The 26,320-nt window shown below is 40.1% G+C and overlaps 7 protein-coding genes across 10 annotated transcripts; 3 read left to right on the top strand and 4 right to left on the bottom strand.

The window, feature by feature from the left end:
• Positions 1–671: 671 nt before the first annotated feature.
• On the top strand, positions 672–1,580 carry LOC306747474 (gamma-crystallin M2-like; the record flags this gene model as incomplete). The annotated part of the gene is made up of 3 exons (XM_079230531.1): positions 672–704; positions 853–1,095; positions 1,305–1,580. The coding sequence occupies 3 exons, from the start codon at positions 672–674 to the stop codon at positions 1,578–1,580; spliced, it is 552 nt and encodes a 183-aa protein (XP_079086657.1).
• A 1,940-nt stretch (positions 1,581–3,520) lies between these two features.
• On the top strand, positions 3,521–4,353 carry LOC306747473 (gamma-crystallin M2-like; the record flags this gene model as incomplete). The annotated part of the gene is made up of 3 exons (XM_079230530.1): positions 3,521–3,554; positions 3,678–3,940; positions 4,081–4,353. The coding sequence occupies 3 exons, from the start codon at positions 3,521–3,523 to the stop codon at positions 4,351–4,353; spliced, it is 570 nt and encodes a 189-aa protein (XP_079086656.1).
• A 3,012-nt stretch (positions 4,354–7,365) lies between these two features.
• On the top strand, positions 7,366–8,003 carry LOC306747342 (gamma-crystallin M1; the record flags this gene model as incomplete). Its single annotated transcript, XM_079230387.1, has 2 exons — positions 7,366–7,620; positions 7,728–8,003. Exons 1-2 carry the CDS (start codon positions 7,417–7,419, stop codon positions 8,001–8,003), a joined length of 480 nt encoding a protein of 159 aa, XP_079086513.1. The 5' UTR covers positions 7,366–7,416.
• A 3,164-nt stretch (positions 8,004–11,167) lies between these two features.
• LOC306747340 (gamma-crystallin M3-like) lies at positions 11,168–15,373 on the bottom strand (the record flags this gene model as incomplete). 2 transcript variants are annotated; one of them, XM_079230385.1, is made up of 3 exons in its annotated part: positions 11,168–11,446; positions 11,578–11,817; positions 15,362–15,373. In XM_079230385.1, 3 exons carry the CDS (start codon positions 15,371–15,373, stop codon positions 11,168–11,170), a joined length of 531 nt encoding a protein of 176 aa, XP_079086511.1. The 2 variants fall into 2 exon arrangements, with proteins under 2 accessions (XP_079086511.1, XP_079086510.1); XM_079230384.1 differs by lacking the exon at positions 15,362–15,373 and adding an exon at positions 11,946–11,960.
• Positions 14,511–15,129, bottom strand: LOC306747362 (gamma-crystallin M3-like; the record flags this gene model as incomplete). The annotated part of the gene is made up of 2 exons (XM_079230418.1): positions 14,511–14,786; positions 14,875–15,129. Coding segments are annotated over 2 exons (531 nt in total), but the record flags the coding sequence as incomplete, so codon positions are not given.
• Positions 15,374–16,918: 1,545 nt separating the features above from the next.
• LOC306747334 (gamma-crystallin M3-like) lies at positions 16,919–20,848 on the bottom strand (the record flags this gene model as incomplete). 3 transcript variants are annotated; one of them, XM_079230376.1, is made up of 3 exons in its annotated part: positions 16,919–17,194; positions 17,303–17,554; positions 20,816–20,848. In XM_079230376.1, 3 exons carry the CDS (start codon positions 20,846–20,848, stop codon positions 16,919–16,921), a joined length of 561 nt encoding a protein of 186 aa, XP_079086502.1. The 3 variants fall into 3 exon arrangements, with proteins under 3 accessions (XP_079086502.1, XP_079086503.1, XP_079086504.1); XM_079230377.1 differs by lacking the exon at positions 20,816–20,848 and adding an exon at positions 17,679–17,708; XM_079230378.1 differs by lacking the exons at positions 16,919–17,194; positions 17,303–17,554 and adding exons at positions 20,104–20,382; positions 20,474–20,716.
• A 3,074-nt stretch (positions 20,849–23,922) lies between these two features.
• LOC306747336 (gamma-crystallin M3-like) lies at positions 23,923–24,669 on the bottom strand (the record flags this gene model as incomplete). The annotated part of the gene is made up of 3 exons (XM_079230380.1): positions 23,923–24,201; positions 24,295–24,537; positions 24,637–24,669. 3 exons carry the CDS (start codon positions 24,667–24,669, stop codon positions 23,923–23,925), a joined length of 555 nt encoding a protein of 184 aa, XP_079086506.1.
• Between the last annotated feature and the right edge of the window lie 1,651 nt (positions 24,670–26,320).

The following is a 26,320-nucleotide window of genomic DNA, read 5'->3' as shown; positions in this document are numbered from 1 at the left end:
ATGAATCAGAATGAGAATGGTTGAATCCCCCGATGTTGGGATGGACTCACCACACATCAAGAGCACAAACAGCAACGACAAAATGTTTCTCTGCACCTGTAATCACCGCCGTAATAAAGCAATTGCAACATGGAGTCTTCATAGTCCATTCAGTCGTGAGCGGGACCTCAGACATATAAAAAGAAACACACAATTGTGAATACCGAGTAAGAGATGCATGCAAATCCTTCACATTCTGTAGCATTTATTCTACCTCCGATATTGTGTTATAGCGCATGTCCGTTCCAGATTAGAGAAACAAATAAATCGTTGATAGATTGTACAGATCATCGTGTGTCGGCCTCATTAAATATCAATTCAATCTTGCTGATGCCGTGCAGTCTATCGGTCCATTGTACAGTGGCATTTTCTGGGGGTGTGTGTGGGAGGGAAATTGTGATGAACATGGAGGAAAGAACAATAACTCATCACACACACCAAGAGTCATCTATACATAAACAGATTTTTTTTTCCCATCACACCCTCCCCCCCCCGATCCATCATCACTGTGAGGGAGACATTTGAATGACAATACTTTGTGCTGCGCAATCACACAGACGCCCTTTCTTTCTTTCTTTCTTTTTTTTTTTATAAAGCACAGCGGCTTGGCTCAGGGACAGCACTGACCGCTAATGCAGTCCGACGCCAACATAACCATGGGAAAGGTAAAGAAGATGACTTTCCTACACGCACCTGTATTTTACTCGATTATCCTTTGGAGTTTTTCCGTGCCTCCGCTCGACTAGACATCCACGGCTCTGTGCTCAATCTTGTGTTTATGTGTGTGTGTGTGTGCAATGATTGCTTTTGCAGATCATATTTTACGAGGACAGAAACTTCCAGGGGCGCTCTCATGAGTGCAGCAGCGACAGCGCCGACCTGCACTCCTACTTCAACAGGTGCAACTCCATCAGGGTGGAGAGCGGCTGCTTCATGATCTATGAGAGGCCCAACTACATGGGCAACCAGTACTTCATGAGGAGGGGCGAGTACTCCGACAACCAGCGCATGATCGGCATGAACGACTGCGTCAGGTCCTGCCGCATGATCCCCCAGGTAGGCCGCAGAGCCTTCGCTCGAGATTTGTCTTCAAAGATGTCGCGGACAACCCCCGATAGACCAATTTTATGTCCGTTCTTTTGCCGCTAAATGCTGGTTTTCAGTCAGTAGTGAAGTATCTTGACTAGTGAGGCTCCTAAAATATACCAGTGATATGTGTGATTGTGTAGTGTACACTAACAGAGAGGTTTCCATTCTGTCTCCAGCACCGAGGCTCCTACCGGATGAGGCTTTACGAGCGCTCCGACATGTCGGGCCAGATGCACGAGATGGTGGACGACTGCCCGAACGTCCAGGACCGCCTCAGCATGTCCGACTTCAACTCCTGCAACGTGATGGACGGCCACTGGCTGATGTACGAGCAGCCCCAGTACAAGGGCAAGTCGTACTACCTGAGGCCCGGAGAGTACCGGAGGTACAGCGACTGGGGCGGCGTCAGCCCGAGAGTCGGCTCCCTCAGGAGGATCTCTGACTTGAACTGAAGTCCGGCTTCGTTTCAAAGCATCTTTCCCCCCCGAGTTTAACTGTCTGTTTGCCCAATAAACCGCTTCATTAAACATTCACGTTTGATTTCTTCTTCTTCTTCTGCCAAGTTCTCAACGGTGGTTTGTTTCCTCACAGCTGACATTTGAATTCAAAATTTCTACAAAGCTTTATTAGCGTTTTGTAAAATGTTCTTCTTTCAGTTGTTACAGTAGAGACAAACAACTACTGTCTGGCTCAGCCACATGTATCCACCGTAGCTCCTAGTTAGCGTCTACGCTGTTGTTTAATCTCCTCTATGCTTCGGCTAAAATACCAAACAATGCACGAGTTGCCCTCTCCCGCTCTGTGCCCCCACGGTGGGATTAGCTGGTGTCTACACTGGCAGCATTTATCCATATGATTACACACAAAACAGCATGGAAAGAGCAGCAGCACAGAGCGAGTGTGAGACAGGAAACCGACGTGAACGTGTGAGCTGAATGTCACACATGCAACGAGATAAATAGTAAAAGTTGGATCTGGTGAAGCAGGAATGTAGCAAAAATGTCCCCTCGCGGGATTAATAAAGTAACTATCTATTTTATATAATAAAATAGTATAAGCGCATATTTGTGAATGCACATGAAAACAATAAAAACATTCATATAGTTTTACCAAATTCAAAAATATAAATTGACTTTGATGATGAATGTGAAATAACAACATGTAGCTGCCTGATCAGAGCTGCCGGTGTCTTTTATAAATACAGCAATGCATTATGATAATGATACAGTTTCACTTTACGGTTGTCTCAATGTTAAGAAATAGAAACAGAAATGTTCAGTTCACAGTTTTAAAGCCAAAAAACGTTTCTATGAAAAACATTCATTCCCACAAAATGTACTTTCTGCACATCAGAGATAAGTATTGCTTGTGTTTTGTTTAAAGTATCTCTCACTTTTTACAACTAGCTAATATTAAACATTGATATCAAACTTAAGCGACAAACTTGATAACATTCAAACATACATTTTAAGATTGCATAACTAACACTACATTACATGTTTATATACAGGGTGAAAGTTGAAGCAGAAAGTTTGCTTCATATCCGTTATAAAGTTAATTAAATGATCATTATCCTTTTCACCAGGATAATCCTCAAATCCCAAATTGTGATCTCTATAATATACAGTTCTGTATACAACCAAATATTTACCATGACAGAAAATGGTCAATGAATAATTACACATAGTTAAACAATCAATAAACACAACTTATGGACAACACAAAAACATAAAACAAAACACAAAGTCATTAATTGCGATATCTGGAACACAAATTAAGACTGCATACTCATTTTACAGTGTGATATTATAATAATAAAAGGGGGGTCAAGCACGCCTGTGATGCATGAAGGGAATTGTAGTCCATCAAGTCAAACCTGTCAGAGAACAGAAGAAACATGCTTACACCTGGATCTGGGTGCAAATGTGGCATTAGTAAAAGAGGTAAAAGATTAGTTTACAGTACATTATAACGATGAGAATCGTTGCGTCCAGGCACAGCGGCGTGCCGACCAGCAGCACTGGCCTACACTTACTTATTTGCATACAGTGGGGTTGCTCAGGGAGAGAGAAAAGCTTCCTGCTCTGTTATGCAACATATTTAATGCGAAAGGGCTGTTCCATATTGTTCTGCAGCCATTGTCCACTGGATGTGTGGATACCATACTAGTCTTTTCCTTTGTCCACGCGTGTCAAAAACACCAAACCCCTTAATTATTTATCCTTTTTTTTTCTTTTTTTCTTTTTTCAAAATACAAAATCCATATTTCTGGCCCAATGTTGTGCTCCAACAAAAAGGTAAACAAGTGCCAGTAGCCTTCAATTATGACTCCGGGAGAATTTGAATAACAATACTTTGTTTGTCAAGAGGTAGTATAAAAAGCCCTGAAAACATGGGGAATCTCTCCAACGGAGACCATGGGCAAGGTACGTACTGATTTTTTTCCCTCTCTGCTCACATTCAGTGGAAGTTACCACAGCGCTTTTCAATTTGCTCTCAGTATTTTTAACGTTGGGCCGAATTCTTTTCGTCAATACTTCAAATATATATATTTGTTACCCTCCCTCAGCTTATCTTTTACGAGGACAAGAACTTCCTGGGTCGGAGCTATGAGTGCAGCAACGACTGCACGGACCTTCACACCTACTTCAGCCGCTGCAACTCCATCAAGGTGGAGAGCGGCTGCTTCATGATCTACGAGCGGCCCAACTTCATGGGCCACCAGTACTTCATGAGGAGGGGCGAGTACCCCGACTACCAGAGGTGGATGGGCTTCAGCAGCTGTATCCGCTCGTGCAGGATGATACCGCTGGTGAGAACACACACTAAAAAAAAGGCCGCCAATTTGTCTTCAGCATTGCTTTTTGTGCTTTAACGTCTGTGGTCGTTCAATAAGAGTTCTCGCCGCCTGAACATAGTGTTGAGAGCTTGATTAGTCCTTTGGTCCCGCAGTATCGAGGCTCCTACAGATTGCGCATCTACGAGAAGCCCGACTTCGGAGGCCACATGATGGAGTTCATGGACGACTGTCCCTGTGTGTCCGACCGTTTCCACCACCGCCACGTCTACTCCAGTAATGTTATGAACGGCTTCTGGATCTTCTATGAGTACCCCAACTACCGCGGCAGACAGTACTTCCTGAGGCCCGGGGAGTACAGGCGCTACCGCGACTGGTGCGCCACCTGCGCCATCGTCGGCTCCTTCAGGAGGGTCAACGAATTTTAGCCATTGAGCGAAGCCTTGCTTGTAAATATCAAACACTTTGTTAATTAAAGATGTTGAATTTTTAATCTCCCCTGGTGAATGTGTTTTCATTGATTTGCCACAGTGTGGTTGTGAGTAAGCAAACGGAGCCCTGTGAAGGCGATGAGAGGGCTGCCGGCATCTTTAACTGTGTAGTTTGTAGACGTTGTACTTACTTTGTGATGACTGTGAACAAGAGGGCACTCTTTTTTTAAACTGTGTTTACTCCTCAATATAACAAGAGGAGTGAACTGTCATAACTGTACTGCAGCCGGTTCAAAAGGTTAATAAACTACCCGTCAAAGTGGACAACACGTGGTAAATCTTTTCTTCTGGGACGTTTTTTTAAAACTCATTTATGTTCACTCTTTAGAATATTAATTATAAATCTTAGCATAATAGTATATGCAATTCTAAATCCTTACACATTGCAGTGCCCCATACTTGCCCCAAAAAATAAATTACATATTAAATCCCTCAAAATGATATTTGTATTATTTACAGACTGAACTTTATTTCTTGTATCTTAAAGTAGAAGTGATGCATTGTCCTTTTTTTGTGTAAATATACCAAATCAAGCAAAACCTGACTATGACTATGAAGTCATTATGTGCTCTTCTACCAAATACAATGGCACTAAAATTGTTTAAATTATAGTAATAGTTATTTACCATAGTTTAACTCACACATCTCTCTCTCTCTCTCTGGGTTATAATGAGTGAAGGGAAGATACATACACACAGTATGTAGTTATAGTAACCTGTGTGAATAGTTTTAGGAACAGTTACAACATTAATGAAGGTCTGTCCCTCAAACAAAAGACAGAACAATGACAACATTGCAGATTGTTATTCCAGGGATTTGCTTCAGGAATGAGTCCTAAAACCCGGGATCATTATTTTCGTCTTTAAGTCGATGTTTTAAAAATGCCTGAAATAAGATCTGTGGCCAACACAAGTTTAAGGGAATTTAACATCTGCGACATAAATTCATCTCCATTCATGAACTTTCAAGCTTTTGTTTTGAGCCTTTTTACTTATAGCAATTGCATTCACACTTACAAAATTCATAAAAGTGGTGTTCAATTGCGAAGATTATCTCGTAGAATACATGTTTGTTTGCAACAAAGCAACATTCACTTTTTGTTAAAGCGAACCAGTCCGGTGCAAACTTCAGGGTGGCCTAAAGATAAACAGCATCCATATTTTAAACGGCCAATTCCCTGCACACTGCTGTCTTGCAGAAAATGTTGTTGCTTCTTTCCACTTGCTGGTTTATGGCTTTTCTCCCCCTGATCCCAACCTCCCGACTAAAGATGTTGGTGCGTGATACGTCACTGGCTTTCCACTCACAAAAACGTGTTGGAAAGCGTTCAGAGGGGCCTAGAGGAGAAGTTAGGCCCTGTAGCCCCTATTGTTCAATACTTGCATTTGAGTGTTTTATCATTGAGGCTAACCTGCACGAGCTAACCTGCACGAGCTAACCTGCACGAGCTAACCTGCACAAGCTAACCTGCACGAGCTAACCTGCACGAGTCCATTTGGTTATGGAGTTGCATGTCCACTTAATGGATAATCCTAGCTTTTAAGTGTCATGTGAGAGATGTAGGAACAGAAAGACCAAATTGTTGGACAAGTTTCTATCAAAATTTGCTGCAATTTTGAAATAAATGTCCAGAAAATTGGCAAAAAAATATATAAATGGAAATTAATTTCCATCCACTTGTGTTGTAATAATGTTTTTAGTCGGGGGCGTTGAAATAATTCTCCCGGCAGTCATGTCATTAAACACAGCAGAAGAGAGTGCGACAAGATTTATTAGTTATAAGAGCGGCAATGAAATCCCAAACGAAGGAAATCAATACGGCAAACATGATGGAAATATGTGTGTTTCATGTATCCATGTGAGGAAGGTCATGGTCTTCTAACACATATCTGATGTTTCAGTTTATGTCACATATGTCACGATTTAATGTGTCTCCGTTTTACTTGTATTGATACACCAACCTTTCCACCTCAGCCAAACAGTGAAAACCTTTTGCAATATTTCAAACTTTAAAAAATCTATTAATTTCATGGATTTCCACTCAATTTTTTTAATGCACAAATTGAAAAATGTCATAAAATACAATATTCGCTACATTCATATACATTTAAGGTATTCACATAAATCTATCATCTTGCCTTTGTAAAAATTAGTAATAATAATTCAATGCTACCCTGTTTTTATTAAAATTGAATGTGCATCAGTTTGGATTAGTGCAGTTTGTACATACTACAATATGAGCCATTTGATTGCTGTGTCTTGTTTAGTCATGGGCTTACAAAATATCGGTTACGCTCATCTCATATTGTTAAATTGCCTTTGAAATAAAATTACAATTTATAAGTATGAAAAAGCATTCTTTTAATTTACAACAGTATTTGTTATCAGTTGACTTTGTGCAAAATTATGTCAGTATGTCAGTAAAACAATGTCAGTATGTCAAATTCTTTATACTGAATATGTGTCCAGGTTCTGGGTTTCTCGCAGGTTTGTCACAGAAGTGGCCCGCTGTCCATTCTTTCCATCGTCGGGGATCTGACCATATGTGGAGAACTTTCTGACTGAGAATGGAACACAAACAAAGCTCATGCTTATAATAGACAATGGAGATGACGGCTGCCAGAAATGTATGGATGGAGAACTATTGTTACACATTTATTGACCCCGTTCAGCAAAAGTCATACTGCTAATTCATCAGCTTTGGATATTTGAATAACAACACATCATGGTCCCTGGGGTTTGGTATAAAAAGGCGATGCAGTCATGGAGTTAGCAGAGCAAGTTGAACCATCAACTGAGAACCACCTAAACCACCATCATGGGCAAGGTAATGGGATGTTTACTTGTGTTCTCACAAGTGTGTTTTTACTCAGCGAAATGCATCAAAGTTTAAGGTGCATGCTGATAAGAACACCATCTTACACACAATCTTCCCTCTGTTCTCCATTTCAGATCATCTTTTACGAGGAGAAGAACTTCCAGGGTCGCTCCTATGAGTGCATGAGCGACTGCTCCGACATGTCCTCCTACCTGAGCAGGTGCCAGTCCTGCAGGGTGGAGAGCGGCTGCTTCATGGTCTACGAGCGTCCCAGCTACATGGGTCAGCAGTTCTTCATGAGGAGGGGCGAGTACCAAGATATGCAGCGCATGATGAGCATGGGAATGATGTTCGACTCCATCAGATCCTGCAGGATGATTCCCCAAGTACGAGACCTCATCTTCACATCCCTTTCACATTTTATACATTTAAACTTCCTTTTTAGTCTAAAAATGTGTGCCCGTATTTACATATTTACTGTATTGTATTACAGCACAGAGGACAGTTCAGGATGAGGATCTACGAGAGGGAGAACTTCGGTGGTCAGATGAACGAGCTGATGGAAGACTGCGACAACATCATGGACCGTTACCGCATGAACGACTGCCAGTCCTGCCACGTGATGGACGGCCACTGGCTGATGTACGAGCAGCCCCAGTACAGAGGCAGGATGATGTACATGAGGCCCGGAGAGTACAGGAGCTTCAGGGACATGGGCATGAGCGGCATGAGGTTCATGAGCATGAGGCGCATCACTGATATGTGCTAGACTTCTGTCTTTGACTTCAGTAAATAAAAACAACGTGTAATTCATATTGTAGCTCTGTTGTCAGGCAAGCATGCCTCCTTTTTTGTTGTTTGTCCTGAGCTGTTGAAATACCTTATTGAATCCCATCACCACAATTCTACACTGAACATTGGTAATTGATTTTTAAGTTTTTCTAACTCTTTTAGAAGCTTGTTTACATCAAAACAATATCTTTACTCTACAAGAAATCTAGTAAAATAGTAGTAAAATAGATACAAGACAATATCAAATTTCACAGATATAAAGAAACTAAAAATTTAAAACATGAATACAATAAAATAAATATGAAATTAAATATAATAATGGCCGTAAAAATGAGAGGAATTAAGTTTTTGTTCAAAGATATCAACACTTGGCTAAATACGCAGCTTCATATGTCACTAGCACGGTTCCCGAAAAACCCAGTTCAGTGTTGCTACGCCTACAAAAGTTGCTAAATCTAGCGAGAAAGTGGCTAAGTTAGAAACACCGACAGCCCTTCCCTCCAAGCCATCCACCAAAGCCACTCTTCCAAAGTTTCATCATGAATGTAAACAACGAACATGGCTATTATTAGCACTAACGGCTGTTAAGCTAGCTGCTTGTGGAGCTCTCTGGTGAGCAATGAGCGAAGAGAGGATTTAATTTATTGATTGTTGTCAGGATGGAAATAATTAAAAGAAATATAATAAATAAGGTTTCTATTGTTTGTAATATTCTCATCTCAGGAAAGAAACCTAAAGGTTAGCTCAGACAGGAACATTAGTTGTTAGCTTCTAGCGAGCTGGTCAGAATCCTGTGTTTACACAGATGGTGAGGTAGTACTGTTTATTATTAGCTGTTTATTTTGTATCACTAAATCTAGCGAGAAAGTCGCTAAGTTAGAAACACCGACAGCCCGTCCCTTCAGGCCTTCCACCAAAGTCACTCTTCCAAATTTTCACCATGAACGTAAACAACAAACATGGCTATTGTTAGCACTAACGGCTGTTAAGCTAGCTGCTTGTGGAGCACTCTGGTGACACGCAATGAGAGGATTTAATTGATTGATTGTTGTCGGGATGGAAATAATTAAAAGAAATATAACAAATAAGGTTTCTATATTTCGTAATATTCTCATCTCAGGAAAGAAACCTAAACGTTAGCTCAGACAGGAACATTAGTTATTAGCTTCTAGCGAGCTGGTCAGAATCCTGTGTTTACACAGATGGTGAGGTGCCACTGTTTATTATTAGCTGTTTATTTTGTATGACTAATACCTGATATATTCTGTATTTGCTGCAAAATATTTAGGATTTGGTATATTTTGAGGAAACAATACGTTTTAGCTGACAAACAACAATAATTTCAAATATGCTAACGTTGTGATGGGGCTACTGTGCTCTTAACCCACGCTGCTCATTGATAGTTTGGAATATACACAGCTCATTTCTCAATACCTGTAGAGGTAACTTTGTGTCGTCTGGCTAAGTGTTACTGCAACTAGCTGCTGTTTTTCCTGGATCATCAGTCAAGTTAGCTAATGTGAGTTTTACTGTTTCCAGCACGCTGCTTTACTTTGTAGTAATGACAATGTCCATATAAGCAACATTATCAGCAGGAAAGGTTGCATATCTGCATGGTATCCTTGTAAAATGGCTGGTTAGGTTAGGTTAGGTTTGTGCAACAAAACTACTGAATTAGGTTAGAGAAAAAATCAAAGAAGTATGTGTTAAAATCACAATGTAGCAACGTAACATTTAAACTTTTTTTCTTACTGTGGCAATATGTACAATCTAATTATCAGAAAGTCAACTTTTACTTTTACTTTCACAAAGAACACGGACAGAGGTCTCATGGGTGAAAGTCCTGTGTTTGTTGGATCCATCCAGCTGAAAGATTTTCTTACTTATTAGTCGTCATATCACGTAGCTTTCAACAACTGTCGCTCAACATACTACATTGCTTGCTCTGTCATTCTACGTACTGACTACTGACTCCCACAAAATGTTTATTGTTCTATAAATTAAACTCTGATGAATGACAAAAAGACTACGAGCGGAAAAAAAGACGCTTTCCCCATTGTGTGCAACAATGTAACTCTTTTGGGCGAGCGTAGCTCTTGTACTTTCTCTTAGAATAAAAACACGGTAATGCAAATCAATTGTTTAGAACGTCAGCCTTTTTGAAAATCTGAATGTAATTGTTTTTACTCACCAAAAGTGAGTAAAAACCCAGTTATAAGAACCAAAAGGAAATATATAAAATATTCAGATATTGCTCACCTATTTATTCTGTTGCTATTCATTCATTCAGAATAGATACATTTTGCAGTGATGTGAAAAATATGACTATAATTCACTTCACTGTATTATAAGCACAGTAAGGTGTGTGATCAGTCTTATAAGATAATACATTGTGATAGTCATGAACAAAATGTTATTGGCAGGAACATGATATAACAGGTTAACTTACTTTTATTCACTTTTGCAAATGCAAGACTTACATTTTCTTAAACTATGTGTGCATTCAACCACCTACATTTTTAATTTTTGTATGTTTATTGATCCATCACCACAATAAATGTTTTTAATTTTCTACAAAGAGAAACCACTCTGCACCATTAAGGGGGCACTTATCAATACATACTGGTGTATTTTATCTAAATGAATTCCCCTCGCTAACATTAATCCTTTTAAATGAAATTCCTAATGTATCTATTATTGATATTAACATATGTCTGCATTTTACTCTTGAAGTAAATGATAAAGGATGAAACAGAACAAGCCCAAAGAGCAGCATCAGTGTATACGATATTAATATTTTAAGTATTATTTTTATCCGTGTATATACATATACATACTATTTAATATATAAAACAATATATACTAGATATTGAATAATTGTATCATGGTTTTGCTTCACCCAACTAACTTTAAATATGGCAAAGTGCTGCCATCTGATGGTGTGCAAAGTAGAGAGCCTAAAACCTTTGAAATACATATTATTCTAGTGTATCGTTTTCCTATGTGTGTAAACCTCTTCACCGTGCGTTGAGGTTGTCCTTTGTTGTATGAGTTTCAGATCACATAAAAAGTAACGGAAGAATTCATTTAAAAGAGAATCACTGGATTTTATTTAAAATCTTGCTTCTACACATTTGTGCTCTAATAACAAGAGTCCATGATGCGCTTCATGCTATTGAACCTCATGCCGCTCATGCCCATGTCCCTGAAGCTCTTGTACTCCCCGGGCCTCAGGTACATCTGCTTGCCTCTGTACTGGGGCTGCTCGTACATCAGCCAGTGGCCGTCCATCACGTGGCAGGACTGGCAGTCGTTCATGCGGTAACGGTCCATCATGTTGTCGCAGTCGTCCATCAGCTCGTGACTCTGACCGCCGAAGTTCTCCCTCTCGTAGATCTTCATCCTGAACTGTCCCCTGTGCTGTAAATTGAAGGGAACATGAAGGTACTTGACGTGAACTTGAAGTCACTGAAATCCTCCTTCAAATAACGTAATAAGATTACAATGTAATCTAATGTGTAATATCAAATGAACATGAAATCGCACAGTACCATGGGGATCATGCGGCAAGACTTGATGCAGTCGCTCATGCCCATGCGCTGGTAGTCGGAGTACTCTCCCCTCCTGACGAAGTACTGGTTCCCCATGTAGTTGGGGCGGTCGTAGACCATGAAGCAGCCGCTCTCCACCTTGCAGGAGTGGCACCTGCTCAGGTAGGAGGACATGTCGGAGCAGTCGCTGCTGGTCTCATAGGAACGACCCTGAAAGTTCCTGTCCTCGTAGAAGATGATCTGGAGAAGAAAAAAAATAAACCACAATGATACAAGTGTACTGATTCTATAAAGTACTTCATATATATATATTGTCACTCATAATCTGATTAAAAATGTTAGCAATCCGAATCAAAAGCTGTACACACCTTGCCCATGGTCATGGTTGCAGGTACTACTGTTTAAGCTCAAAGGGACTGCACGCTTTTCTCGATGTCCCCCCCGTTGCTTTTATACCTGACTTCGTGGCCCAGACGATGCATGACCCCATTGTTCAAATTCCTGACAGAGCAGCGCGGTGCAGAGGCCCCCCATGTACAGTTCAATTCAAAGTGACCTTCAACAGATCGTGATTTGCGATGGTTGCATTTGTGAGAGGAGCATTGTCTGTGCTGCTGAACAACAGAGGACGTGTTTTCCCACAAAAAACATACTGTACCGTTCTTTGAAGGGCTCATTAATTAAATATGTCACCTCTAATCTGATGTTTTTAATTTAAATTAAAATAAAACACACCGGAGGATTGTTCCCCCCCTGCATTGTTAGCAGGGAATAAACTGTAATTTGTTGATTGGATTAAATGTGATTAATGTACACCTTTATATCTAAAAACATGAATATTAGAGCCACATAAAACATTTATATGATTTCTGAGATTAAACCATATTACAGATTTCAAACAGTCACTACAATCCACCAGAAAATATGTTTAAAAACTATATATATATATTTCGAAATGAAAGTATCTTGTAGTTAATAGCTGTTGATGTTTTGTTTTTGTTTTGCATAATTAATATGATCATCATTTCTGTGTTTATGTTTAATATTTAAGATATGTGTTTAACTCTGCCTGCTGCTTTTCAAACATGTACTTTTTATTTAGATTTTTTTAATTTAGAAAATGTTTTTATTCAATTTATTTGTTCTAATTCTAATCTACCACAATAATAGTATTTTATAATGTATTCTCTTTGAATGCGACGAGTGATTGATGGCAATGCATTTCATGGTTTGAACAATATACAGCAAGCAAAACCAGCTGACCTCAACAGTCTTCTTTTTTTATTGTTAAATCACAATCTTCAAATAATTTACAGACGTATGTATATGTTTCAGTCACACAAATAGTTAATACATTACAATGAACATCCTTTTCCAATCTGGAATACAATTAATCGCACACAATTTCTTATTCTGTTTTTTTAATTAATAATAATAATAATCACAATGTACTCGCACCTTTAACTGAAATATAGAAATTAATTTGAAGGGTTATCCCTTTACAAACAACCAATTAGAAAGTTTGTAAAAACAATTACTAATTGAGAACACTGAACAGTCTTGCATTGACAAGCGTTGGTAACAAAATGCACCTGTTGGTTAATGTATAACAAGATTTACCCTCACTTATATGCAAACATATATACATTCCTGTGTCGACAAAGAACCCGGTAAGGCTTTAATTATTTCCTCTCTGTTATGAAAATAAACAGTCAAAACATACATATATCATAACATAATCTGATAAGTCTTGGGCAGAGTCCATATCTGATATAAAAACAAAAACAAGCTGGACAAAGAATGAGAGCTCACACGATTTATAGTGGCTTATTATTTGAAATTGAGACAATGAACCACACAATGATTGAATCTGAATTTCATTTTAAGTAACTACAATGTAAACCCACCTGTGTCATTATCAGATGCTGAGAGAAACTGATGCTTGATGCCATAATATAAAGACCACCCAGGGAGTATGGGTCACACAAACACAGGACTTTCAATCAGGAGACCGATGTTCGTGTCCCAAAGTGTTTGAGTTGTTTTGAAGGCACCATAATTACCTCAGTGCTTTTGTTGCATAAACCTAAGCAAGTGCTTTTGTTTAAATTCACAACGTCAACCACGTGTCAGTACAAAGTGACGCCAATGGGTCCGACAAAGCGGCAGTATGTGACGGGTTGAGATTAAAACGTGTTGAAAAAACCTTGGTGCTATAGACATTGAGTTACATGGCGTATAAAGAGAAAAACACAAAGGAGCAGTGACAGTAAAAGGGCTGACAGATTATTTATTATTATATTTATATTATATTTATTATTATGGCTCAAACCACTTATTGAAGAGGTGGCAGTTAATGATATGATAGAATTAGTTGTGCCATTTGGGAAATGTGTCTAAGGAATGTGCACTGCACACCACTCATGGATTATTAATAGTATTAACAGTAATATCGGCACACAGTTTGTGATATTTGATGTGATAAATAACCTTTTTACTTCTCTAACCGTACCTATTATACTCAAAGCTACTCTTTAAATTAGTTTTAATCTGTAACAACTACAGAATCAGTCACAACTTTGTTTGACTAATTACTGAGTGCACATTTTTTACTTAATTACTAACAATAACTTAAATTTAAAGAAGAGGAATAGAGGCATTTCTCTTTATGTCTTCTGACAAACCATTATATATTACGAATGATATTTATAGAATTTGCAAGAACTCCTTTAGGTGATGATATGAGATTGTTAGTGATTGACGATCACAGAACAAATCTATATATTTCTATTCAAATATTGCATTCAAATTACGCAATACACACAATTAAATCGAATGAAAGAAATAAACAGCAATGAAGAGGACGTACACCGCGTTGAATGTGGATTTTTACTTTATTTTTGAGTTTTGTTTTAAAACATCAATATGTGAAGTTAACAGGAGTCAGTGATGCGTTTGATGGAGCTGAATCTCATTCCATCGTATCCCATGTCCCTGAAGCTCCTGTACTCTCCGGGCCTCATGTACATCATCTTGCCTCTGTACTGGGGCTGCTCGTACATCAGCCAGTGGCCGTCCATCACGTTGCAGGACTGGCAGTCGTTCATGCGGTAACGGTCCTGGATGTTGTCGCAGTCGTCGTTCAGCTCGTTCATCTGACCGCCGAAGTTCTCCCTCTCATAGAGCCTCACTTTGTAGGACCCTTTGTGCTGTGCAGAGTAAATACGTAGGGATTAGTCATTTTGAAGGAAATGTTAGAAGTCATTTGACGTTTGCAGTATTTCTTAATCGTCATACCATGGGGATATTACGACAGGACCTGATGCAGTCACCGAAACCCATCATGCGCTGGTAGTCGGAGTACTCGCCCCTCCTCATGAAGTACTGGCTTCCCATGTAGTTGGGGCGGTCGTAGACCATGAAGCAGCCGCTCTCCACCTTGCAGGAGTGGCACCTGCTCAGGTGGGAGGCCATGTCAGCGCAGTCGCTGTTGGTCTCATAAGAGCGACCCTGGAAGTTCTTGTCCTCGTAAAAGATGATCTGGAATCCAACAGAGCCACAGCCCCAAGGTCAGTGTCACACATTGGGGATGGACGGGTACCAACATCCACCCTGATGTAAACAGCTATCGTTATGGAACAATTATCTAGCGAGGTAGCAGTGTCAAAAACTTTTCTTTGCACAATTCTTTACAACATATAAATACTGCAAAGCAAAGACTGAATGAAAAAAGAACAACATTATAAGAGCAACAGTTCTAGCAGAATATCCACGGTCCACTCACCTTGCCGTGCATGGTGGCTGGTAGATTGACTGATGCTATAGCAATCCTATCCTGGATTGAAGCCTTTTTTATACCTAACGTGCATCCAAACAGTCCATGGCACCATTGTTTAGAATTCCTGAGTCAGCACCATGCAGCGTTAGAGCCTCTGTTTGTGAATGCTGATGGGAAAGGGTTGTTATGCATCCTCACACAGGCTCTATCATTCTAGATCAAATGGCTTCTGTATCTGTCGGTTCAATTTCTGATTACTTTGACTATTACGATGATTCAAATCTTTCTTTTTTCTTCTTTTTTTTAAGAAGTAACTTACTGTGGGGGGAAAAAGATTCAAAGACTGAAACATCTTTAAGGTATAGTTTGGATTTATTCTGTTAGTACAATTGTTTATGCTGGACAGACAAAAAAAACATGTTTCAAACAATAATGTGACCTTGAACGTCCTTGATGTCAAGTGCTCATACAAAGGTGCTGGGGCTATTTTTAAATGTGTGCATGAATTCTATAAAGGATGCAGCAAATACCTGTTTGACCTATGGCAACCTTCGTTATTTGTTTTTATAATATGTCATCAGCTTGTTTTAGATTTGAAATTATTTGTACACAACTAACTAATGCATGCTGAATGTTGTTATCAGCTGTTTACATCATTACAGTAGTGGATCTGCATCATGTGTGAATACAATATACTTTGTCTATTACATGGTGGAGTACTTTAAGTGTAGTATGAAGTATCATACTTATATATAACTACAACGATGGACACCCAGGAGATAGTTAACTATACTGTACATTGAAATGTATTGTTTGTATTTTATTTTAGTGAGAGACTTATTACTGGATATTGTTTGTACTCTTTATATCATGTAAATTGATGTTTTTGTTGTATTTTATGGAGCCTTCTCGGCCAGGTCTGTCTTGAAACGAGATTTCAGTCACAATGTGACTTTGATCTGGTTAAATGAACGACAATAAAATAATACAATAATGATGATACATACTAATTGAAGATAAGGAACAGTGAATAGCATTGAACAGAGCCTCACTCAAGCTGTTCCAGGTCTGAAAACCTCATTAAAACCTCCAAAACAAGGTCACATAGGTCAGAATCTCACACATTTTTTATCTCATACGTAGAAGAAAGGAATTACAATATACACCGTTTTCTCGTTAGCTTCATAATCTGTTACTCAAACTAAATCATTTGTCATAATAATTAAAATGCTTCTCAAATTTGACTGTGATTTGCTTAATTTTGATTTGATGTTTTTTTTTACATGTTCTGTATGCAGATTTTTTTGAATATAAAATATATTTCTTTACTCTTCAATGTAATCTGTTTTACAATGTATTCGGACAACCATCATTTATTTCTTTTATTACATTTTTTCTTCATGATTATTAGAATGAAAAATGTTTTGATGTAAAGTTGTGAATGTGCTTGGTTTCGGTACATCTTTATATTCAGATTCACATTGTGTAAAACAGGAGAAGAACAAGTCACAATCTCACGTTTTTGTTTTATCTTTTACATTTTTATTTCAAAAATGAAAATGCCTAGCACATGTCAGTGATGCGCCTCATGCTCATGAACCTCATGCCGCTCATGCCCATGTCCCTGAAGCTCCTGTACTCTCCGGGCCTCATGTACATCATCCTGCCTCTGTACTGGGGCTGCTCGTACATCAGCCAGTGGCCGTCCATCACGTGGCAGGACTGGCAGTCGTTCATGCGGTAACGGTCCATGATGTTGTCACAGTCGTCCATCAGCTCGTGACTCTGACCACCGAAGTTCTCCCTCTCGTAGATCTTCATCCTGAACTGTCCCCTGTGCTGTTGTTTTTTGGAGAGAATGAACAAAGAAATATCTTAATATCAAGTTTCGTGGGCGTTGTCGACCAAAGTAGAAACATAGTGTGATGGATGGTGTTTTACACCTACCATGGGGATCATACGGCAAGACCTGATGCCGCTCATGCCACTGCTCATGCCCTGCATGTTCTGGTAGTCGGAGTACTCGCCCCTCCTCATGAAGTACTGGTTGCCCATGTAGTTGGTGCGGTCGTAGACCATGAAGCAGCCGCTCTCCACCCTGCAGGACTGGCACCTGCTCAGGTAGGAGGTCATGTCGGAGCAGTCGCTCATGCACTCATAGGAGCGACCCTGGAAGTTCTTCTCCTCGTAGAAGGTGATCTGAAAACAAGGGATGCATTATTATATACGTTGGGTTGTCAGTAAAAGCATGGAGATTATTTGATTTAGCAAATCTAATGTTTATTCGGTTTAAAGTGCAGATTGAAATGATCCGGGTGCTTACCTTGCCCATGCTCATGTCAGTGGTGGTCATACTTGTATAGTACTTGTTGAGCTGCTGCTGTTGCTACTGCTGTCCTGTTGGGTTTAACCCTTGCTTTTATAGCCGACCAAACCCTACAGAGTCAGTGGCCCCCCATTGTTTAATCCCCTGACCCAGCAACATGCTATAGAGCACTGTAGAGGCCTGTGTTACTGCGTTGCACAGTCACATGACTTTAGAAATGTCACCCTTTTGACCAGGTTACACAGAAAACAGCGACGGGCACGACAAAGGATCTTTTTACCCCGTGAAGTGTGCCATGGTTACAGAGCAGAGTTCGACAGGTTCCACAACACATAGGAGGGCAGAGCATCACTTTTAAACAGAACACCACATCATAATTGCTGTATCCATTGAACAATTAACCAAAATGTAGGTGGACTGACCTAAATTGTAGGCAAATGTGTACGAAACTGAATTTTCAGCTCAGTGATTGGATGTGTTTTACCAAAGTGGTTCTCTGGAGTCGTAGGCGTGAAAACCAACAAGCATAGCATAGTTGAGAGTGCCATTACATGTCTTGAAATTGTTACTATGTAGCATTACCAACATTACCAATAGTTACTATGTAGCTAACCATTAGCTACTTCAGTGGCTGACCGCAATTACCAATCCAGTCAGATGTTTGATGAAGTCCAGACCACCTTCTACGTTTCGTTTCATAAACTGTACACATGTTCACTCAGGGTATGACACCTTTATCTACGGGCATTTATCAGCAACACCCATTATCAGGTTATTTGACTAATTAATGAATGTGCTTCTCGCAGGTGGGAGTGCAGGTAGTAGGGGAAGGACTACTCTGGGTGTTGGCATAGATGTCTGGTTGCTGAAAGGGCCAAAGGGACGGCTGGTTGCCAGAAGACTGGAGGTTAGCAGACTGGAAAGCAGGCTCAAAGCTAACAGACCAGGACGCAGAAGTGCAAATAAAGTCCTCATCCCACCCAGGCATCCATTTTTGCAAACCAATGCCTTGAGGAAACCTCCCAGCATGCCTATGATGAGGCTTCCTCCCTTTCCCCACTCACGGTGGCCATTTTGGAGACACAAAAGGTTATAAGTCACCACATAAAGTTCCTGACCAAATAATTGCTCTGCTGGGTCCATTGGCCAGGTCATATGGTCAAGTTGATAGTGCAAGTAGCAGATGATGGACTCAAATGCAAATGATACGAACAGACTGGTGTTTTTTTTAATACTTTATTGCAATGTTCCTTTAATCATCTTCCAGACCAATTGTTAACTTCAGAGGCTATTGCAATCTTTTTTTAAATACTTTATACAAGTCAAATTTATTGACGCATCACACAATTTGTCAAAGAGATGCGCGCCAGCTGATTTTTCCTTGTAAGTTAATACCAAAAATACTTTCTAGTTTCAGAGACTAAGTCCAATATTGGACATGTAAAGAAGGTGTGTGTTTAGTGTTCTAATTGTTCCCCACATCTTCTCCATTAACAAGTCCCTGCTAAGGGGTAGGGTTGGGTACCGAGAACCGGTGCCAATGTGGCACCGGTTCCAACACGTCCGGTACCTACCGGACCGAAAAGCAACGCAGTCCAAATCAGGCCACCTGATGCTTGTGTCTGTTCTTTTTTTAAATATATATTGTTTATAGTTTGAAGTTAAAAGGTTTAAAGCTGTAGTTTGAAGTCAAGTATATTTTGTATGTATTTATTTATATTTCTAGTATACTTTAAACAGTTAATATATTGTTCAACTTGAAGAAAAAAAAAGTATCGGTTCAGGCACCGTTTAGGCACCGGTATCGTTTTAAAAGTATCGGTTTAGCACCGTTATCGGAAAAAACCCAAACGATACCCATCCCTACTAAGGGGTAACATTTCCCATATTTGTTCAGCATAATAAAATATCTCATGCTCACTTACATAGAAACAGTCTTTCCAATCTTCTGCTGAAACGGGACAGGAAGTGGGGCATGTGTGTTGTGGTGCGAATGCATAACAAGATGGTCTTGAGTTTCATACTTCAGCATTACTAGAACTTTTGAATCATCCTTACTTTTCATCTGTAAAATTCCTGTAATTCCTGTATATGTTATTGCATGTAATGTGCTTTGAAAATGTAATACCCTAGTTTTGATTTTATTGTTCAATTTAAGATGTTTCATAACCTGTTATATTTCAAATTGTTATATATCAAGAATATTAATCCTTCTTTTTTTTTAAGATCAATGGTATGTGCACTTGTCTGTTGGGTTCAACAAACACCTCTGGTGAAAATGTACTTGCTGTCTAAAAAGTTATATATATATCAGATGTAATGACACATTGTATATATTTTGTTGAAATATTTAATTGAGGGAGTGAGACAATAGTTAAAACGCAGACATTATTTATTTAGTTGCATTTAATTTATTGAACATTTAGTTGGAGGAATCAGTGATGCGCCTCATGCTCATGAACCTCATGCCGCTCATGCCCATGTCCCTGAAGCTCCTGTACTCTCCGGGCCTCATGTACATCATCCTGCCTCTGTACTGGGGCTGCTCGTACATCAGCCAGTGGCCGTCCATCACGTGGCAGGACTGGCAGTCGTTCATGCGGTAACGGTCCATGATGTTGTCGCAGTCGTCCATCATCTCGTGACTCTGACCACCGAAGTTCTCCCTCTCGTAGATCTTCATCCTGAACTGTCCCCTGTGCTGTTTTGAAGAAACAAGAAACAAATGTTGATTATTTCAGATGCAAAGGTATCACTTAAAGATCACCTTTTAAGGTCTGTTTTAAACCTACCATGGGGATCATACGGCAAGACCTGATGCAGTCCCTCATGCCCATCATACTCTGGTAGTCAGAGTACTCGCCCCTCCTCATGAAGTACTGGTTGCCCATGTAGTTGGTGCGGTCGTAGACCATGAAGCAGCCGCTCTCCACCCTGCAGGACTGGCACCTGCTCAGGTAGGAGGTCATGTCAGAGCAGTCGTTCATGCACTCATAGGAGCGACCCTGGAAGTTCTTCTCCTCGTAGAAGGTGATCTGAAAACAAGTGAATTGTAAATTATTAGAAATAAAGCATTAAGGTTAATATATGATCACAGTGATTTCTGCTTATTACAAAAATAATTGTAAAAGTACCTTGCCCCTCATGTTCATGCCGGTGTTGCTCATGTTGGCTGTAGATGTACTGCTGCTGCTCCTGCTCCTGAACTGTGTACCTACCTGGTTTAACCCTTTCCTTTTATACCTGACCAAGGTAGAGTCAGTGACCCCTCCCCCTCAGAACCCACTTACTCAGCAACTTACCATTGAATCCAACAGAATAGAGACGTTACGTGCATTTTTCAGTGGCTGGGTACCTTGTATGTAGTCCATGACAACTGACACTGCATGTGTAAAGCCTCACGAGGTCCTGACAAAAAGATTCCACATGTTGCCACGTTGACCAATAGGAGCACAGAACTAAAAACATGGTGAAGTGGGATGGTGGTGTTGCTCAGTGGAACTTTGAAAAGGAGGTCAGTTATGTTGTCTTTCTTTTTTTCATAACTTTTCCAAACTCAACATAAGTCAGTATGAAACACACGGCTTCTGACGCCATTGTTTGTTTACATTCCTGTTCTGGGAAGTAAGTCCCTATCACATCTTTCCCGGTGACATCACGCGGCTTGTGAAAGCCAATGTGTAGCCTGTTGTGTCCCTCGGTTGAATCACGGCAGGGGTTTATGACTAATCGTCTAATCTGCCAAAGTGACCATCTTAAAGGTGCGTTATACCAATTTGGTGGCTTATGTATTGCCTCTCAGCGGCTTTGAACATTGCGAGAGAGCCAGTGGCTTGCAGCTAACATTGCTAACAGCGCTAACAGAGGAACCTATGGCAAAAGGGCTGACAAAGCCAATACCTGGGGAAGGACCGGAGGTCCGACGATACGCTTCTGTGACATTGCCTCCGGAGTAATCAGCTGCAACCCCAGTAGATGACGCAGTGCAGAGCGTAGGCCATGAGCGAACCAGTGTGGCCCGCTCATGTGCACAAACATGCACTAAAAGCATGCACGGCCGCCTGGCTATGTCGACAAAGAGAAGCTCTGATAAGAATGCACACGGAGGGAGAGCGACTTATTCTCTGCTCATGTCGACAATACTTCACTGTATCTTTACATAGCAAATGGTTGTTTGCTGCAATATTATTATTCTGCTCCCACGTTAGTTGCGCCTTTAATAGACAAAAAGATTGGATCGTCTGCACCCGGCATTAGAGCGGTAGTGGAGAAGAAAACTGAAAAAGTATTCAGCAAACTTAAATTCCAGCAAACTTATTTTAAAATTGAATGAGCAGCAATTTAAGCATGAATATGCTTGGATACGCGGTTTGTTATTGAGAATCAGCTGAAAGTGTAATTTTTTGTTTAAACATTGTGTTGAAATGATTCAGGTATTATTGGAGATGTCAATTCCCCCACGAGGCACTGTTGGAATTCAGATATTTAAAATCAATTAAAACAAATATTAAATGTTGCATTGTCTTGTTTTAACTGTTGAAATAACGTATTTAACGCTATTTGCGCCCCAGACGCGTTAACGGCCAACCCAGTTGGACTTATACTGCTCAGTTTTCCCATTAAACACATGTATTTGTATTCCATTTGCAATTGTGCTATGCTGCAACATACCCTTGCTTTAACACTTAATATTTTTGAACATGCGGTTTTACCAGTTTTAGCTTTTCAGAAACGACATGGATCACCGATACTCGCCTAAACTTTTATTTTTCTACCTATACAGACTTTTAATAAAATGTCTCTGCTTACCTTTAACGTTTGGGTACCCGCAAGAGTGTTAGTCGAGCCACGTCTCTTTTCAGACGTCCTTGAGCTTCTTCGAGGATCACGTCGGGGTCACCAATTTGTCGTGTTTGGCCTTTCTCAGGAGAGCTCCCTAAGCCATGAGGTCCGTCCACAAAATAGAGATGAATAGATGGTTCCAGTTCTAACAAAAATATTTATATAAAAGTACAGCAAACACATTTACAGATTGAATAACGCTTTGAAGTACGACAAAGAATATTTCGCAGAACAGGGCCTCAAATGCATCCAATCTTCCAGACTACCGTTGTCTATAGTCTGCTCGATCGTGCGCTAGAAAAACCGTAGATTTTCAGAATGTCTCAAGTTTTATAAAGTTTAGACATTTTTTAAACTTTTCTATCACTAATATAGTTCAATATATGCACATAAAGCAGTAACATATAGTAAATGAAGCAAAAATAATGCTTTTGTGCCCTCAAATCACATAAAGTATTTGCTCATGGATTATATTCTACTCTATTTCAATCATATCTTCTCTCCCCAAACTCCGATTTGAGTCTAAGACACCTCCTTTTAATTGTGAGAGCCTATTTTCTACAATGTCCAAATGAGATTGACAGCACTTTTACCCAGCCAGAATCTTCAAGTCTCCACATATTGTGACGCGTAGGATTTGATATGGCGGCAGTAGAAAGCTACCCCACGAGAGGTGCGTAACTCAGAACCTCCTGCGGGACAGTTCACTGATCTGAGCATGGAGCTGGCCTTTGTTGAGACGTATAGAGAAAGCATGTCTGACCTAGAAAGCCGGAGAAAACCTTCATAAGGTAAGACATTTTTATGTACAGTCGCTGGGAGAAATTGCTTTGTCTGGAGGACTTTATTCTGATGCTTTGTCTGAGAAGAGATTGGAAGTTAGCGTTTGAATCATTTGGAAATTTAAATCCATATAGTTGGTTGTGGTTGTTTAGTTGTGTGTTTGGAGCATATCTGAATGGATTGCTTAGTCGTATAGCTACAGCTTTGCTGTATAATCTGGTATATTGCAATACTATATTATTCAATATATATTTTTATACGGTATTACTCCAAAGGTCTGAACCCCGACAATAAAGGGGGTACCCTCCCCAATATGGGGTGATTGGATAGCATACATTATTATACTTGCATAATTCATCCAGTGTTAATTATTTCACTTGACCTTTAACCTGTAAACACATTGTAATACTTAATAGCTAACACTAAGAGTGCTATTTAAACCTCACAGCTTGTGGTCTAAAAGTTCCAATATATAACATTGCATGAACCATTGCATATATTGTTTGGTACAACATATTTCATTGTGACAGTTGGGCAAGAAGCTTGACAAAAAAAGATGTGCATAAATTATTCATTTATTGTCTTTTGATACATACAAGAAACATTGTGTGAACATTTAGTTGCAGGAATCAGTGATGCGCCTCATGCTCATGAACCTCATGCCGCTCATGCCCATGTCCCTGAAGCTCCTGTACTCTCCGGGCCTCATGTACATCATCTTGCCTCTGTACTGGGGCTGCTCGTACATCAGCCAGTGGCCGTCCATCACGTGGCAGGACTGGCAGTCGTTCATGCGGAAACGGTCCATGATGTTGTCACAGTCGTCCATCATCTCGTAACTCTGACCACCGAAGTTCTCCCTCTCGTAGATCTTCATCCTGAACTGTCCCCTGTGCTGTTTTGAAGAAAAAATAAACAAATGTTGATTATTTCAGAGATAAAAAGGTATCACTTAAAGATCACCTTTTAAGGTCTATTTTAAACCTACCATGGGGATCATACGGCAAGACCTGATGCAGTCCCTCATGCCCATCATGCTCTGGTAGTCGGAGTACTCGCCCCTCCTCATGAAGTACTGGCTTCCCATGTAGTTGGTGCGGTCGTAGACCATGAAGCAGCCGCTCTCCACCCTGCAGGACTGGCACCTGCTCAGGTAGGAGGACATGTCGGAGCAGTCGTTCATGCACTCATAGGAGCGACCCTGGAAGTTCTTCTCCTCGTAGAAGATGACCTGAAAGCCAGTGAATTGTAAATGTTTAGAAATAAAGCATTAAGGCAAATATATGGTCACAGTAATTTTTACTTATTACAAAAAGATTTTAAAAAGTACCTTGCCCCTCATGTTCATGCCGGTGTTGCTCATGTTGGCTGTAGATGTACTACTGCTGCTCCTGAACTGTATACCTACCTGGTTTAACCCTTTCCTTTTATACCTGACCAAGGTAAAGAATCAGTGACCCCTCCCCCTCAGAACCCCCTTACTCAGCAACTTACCATTGAAGCCAACAGAATGGAGAGGTTACGTGCATTTTTCAGGGGCTGGGTACCTTGTAGTCCATGACAATTGATACTACATGTGTAACGCCTAACAAGGCCCTGACAAAAAGATTCCACGTGTTGCCACGTTGACCAATAGGTGCATATAACTGAAAACATGGTGAAGAGGGATGATGGTGGTGTTGCTCAGTGGAACTTTGAAAAGGAGGTCAGTTATGATGTCTTTCTTTTTTTTAATAGCTTTTCCAATCTCAAGATAAGCCAGTGTCAAACACAAGGCTTCTGACGCCATTGCTTGTTTACACGTGTGGCGTGTCGGTTGAATTACGGCAAGGGTTTATGACTACAATCATCTAATCTGAGAAAGTGACTATTTAAAGGTGCTTTATTGGGCCTATAGTGCACAGTTTTGACATTAAACACATCTATCTGTATTCCATTTGCAATTGTGCTATTCTGCAACTTTCATTTGCTTTAACACTTAATAGCTTTGACCATGCAGTTTTACCAGTTTGAGCTTTTGGCGGATCCTCCTGGAACACAGATTCAGCTTTCAGAGACGACGTGGATCACTGACACTCGCCTAAATGTCCTATTTCTACCTATACAGACTTTTATTAAAACGGCTCTGCTTACCTTTAACATTTGGGTACCCGCGATAGTGTTAATCGAGCCACGTCTCTTTTCAGCCGTCCTTGAGCTTCTTCGAGGATCATGTCAGGGTCACCAATTTGTTGTGTTCGGCCTTCTTCAGGAGAGCTCCTAAGGCATGACAACAAAATAGAGCCGAATAGATGGCTCCAGTTATAACAAAAATGATTTATATAAAAACTACAGCAAACACAATTACAGATTGAACTAGAACATTTCGCAAGAAATTTCGATCGTGTGGCGACTACTGCTGTAAGACGTCGCAATATATATATATATATATATATATATATATTACCGTTAGTGAGATGTGTTGTTGAGGTTATTAAGGTTTCATTTCTGTATTTGTGATGGACTTGATAGCAGCTATTGCTTCATAAACACAGGTCTCTAGATTGGGGCACCAGGGTGACTGTGCAGACGAGATCTTAAGACTGGGAGTGGATTGTCTACAAAACCATCTGTTAAACCCTGTCTTCTGAGGCAAAAACATGGTGAAATCGCCAAAATAGTACAATCAACAGAGAGGAAAGATGCAGCCAAATGCGCCGATATGCTTGTTATTTTTGTGGAGTTGAAAATGTGACCGTGAGCGACAGTGGAGTTGCTGCTCCTCTCATCTCTGTATTTAGAGTGGCATACACACGCGCGCGCACACACGCAAAAATACAAATCTTTTTTTGCAAGATCATGACGCTGCTCTGTGCTCTGGCAATGACATCACCACTCTAACCTGCTCCATTAACACCCATTATAAACTCAGAAACGGCCCGAAAATGTTCCTATACTTGAACAATGATTACATGAAAACTGTGCTAGTTATAAAAAAATGCCCCATTGGGCAAATAAACTCCAGCCTTTTGTCA

The sequence above is a fragment of the Taurulus bubalis genome (genome assembly GCF_910589615.1).
Source record: "Taurulus bubalis genome assembly, chromosome: 15".
Classification (NCBI taxonomy): domain Eukaryota; kingdom Metazoa; phylum Chordata; class Actinopteri; order Perciformes; family Cottidae; genus Taurulus; species Taurulus bubalis.
This window is presented reverse-complemented; position numbering and strand designations above follow the sequence as displayed.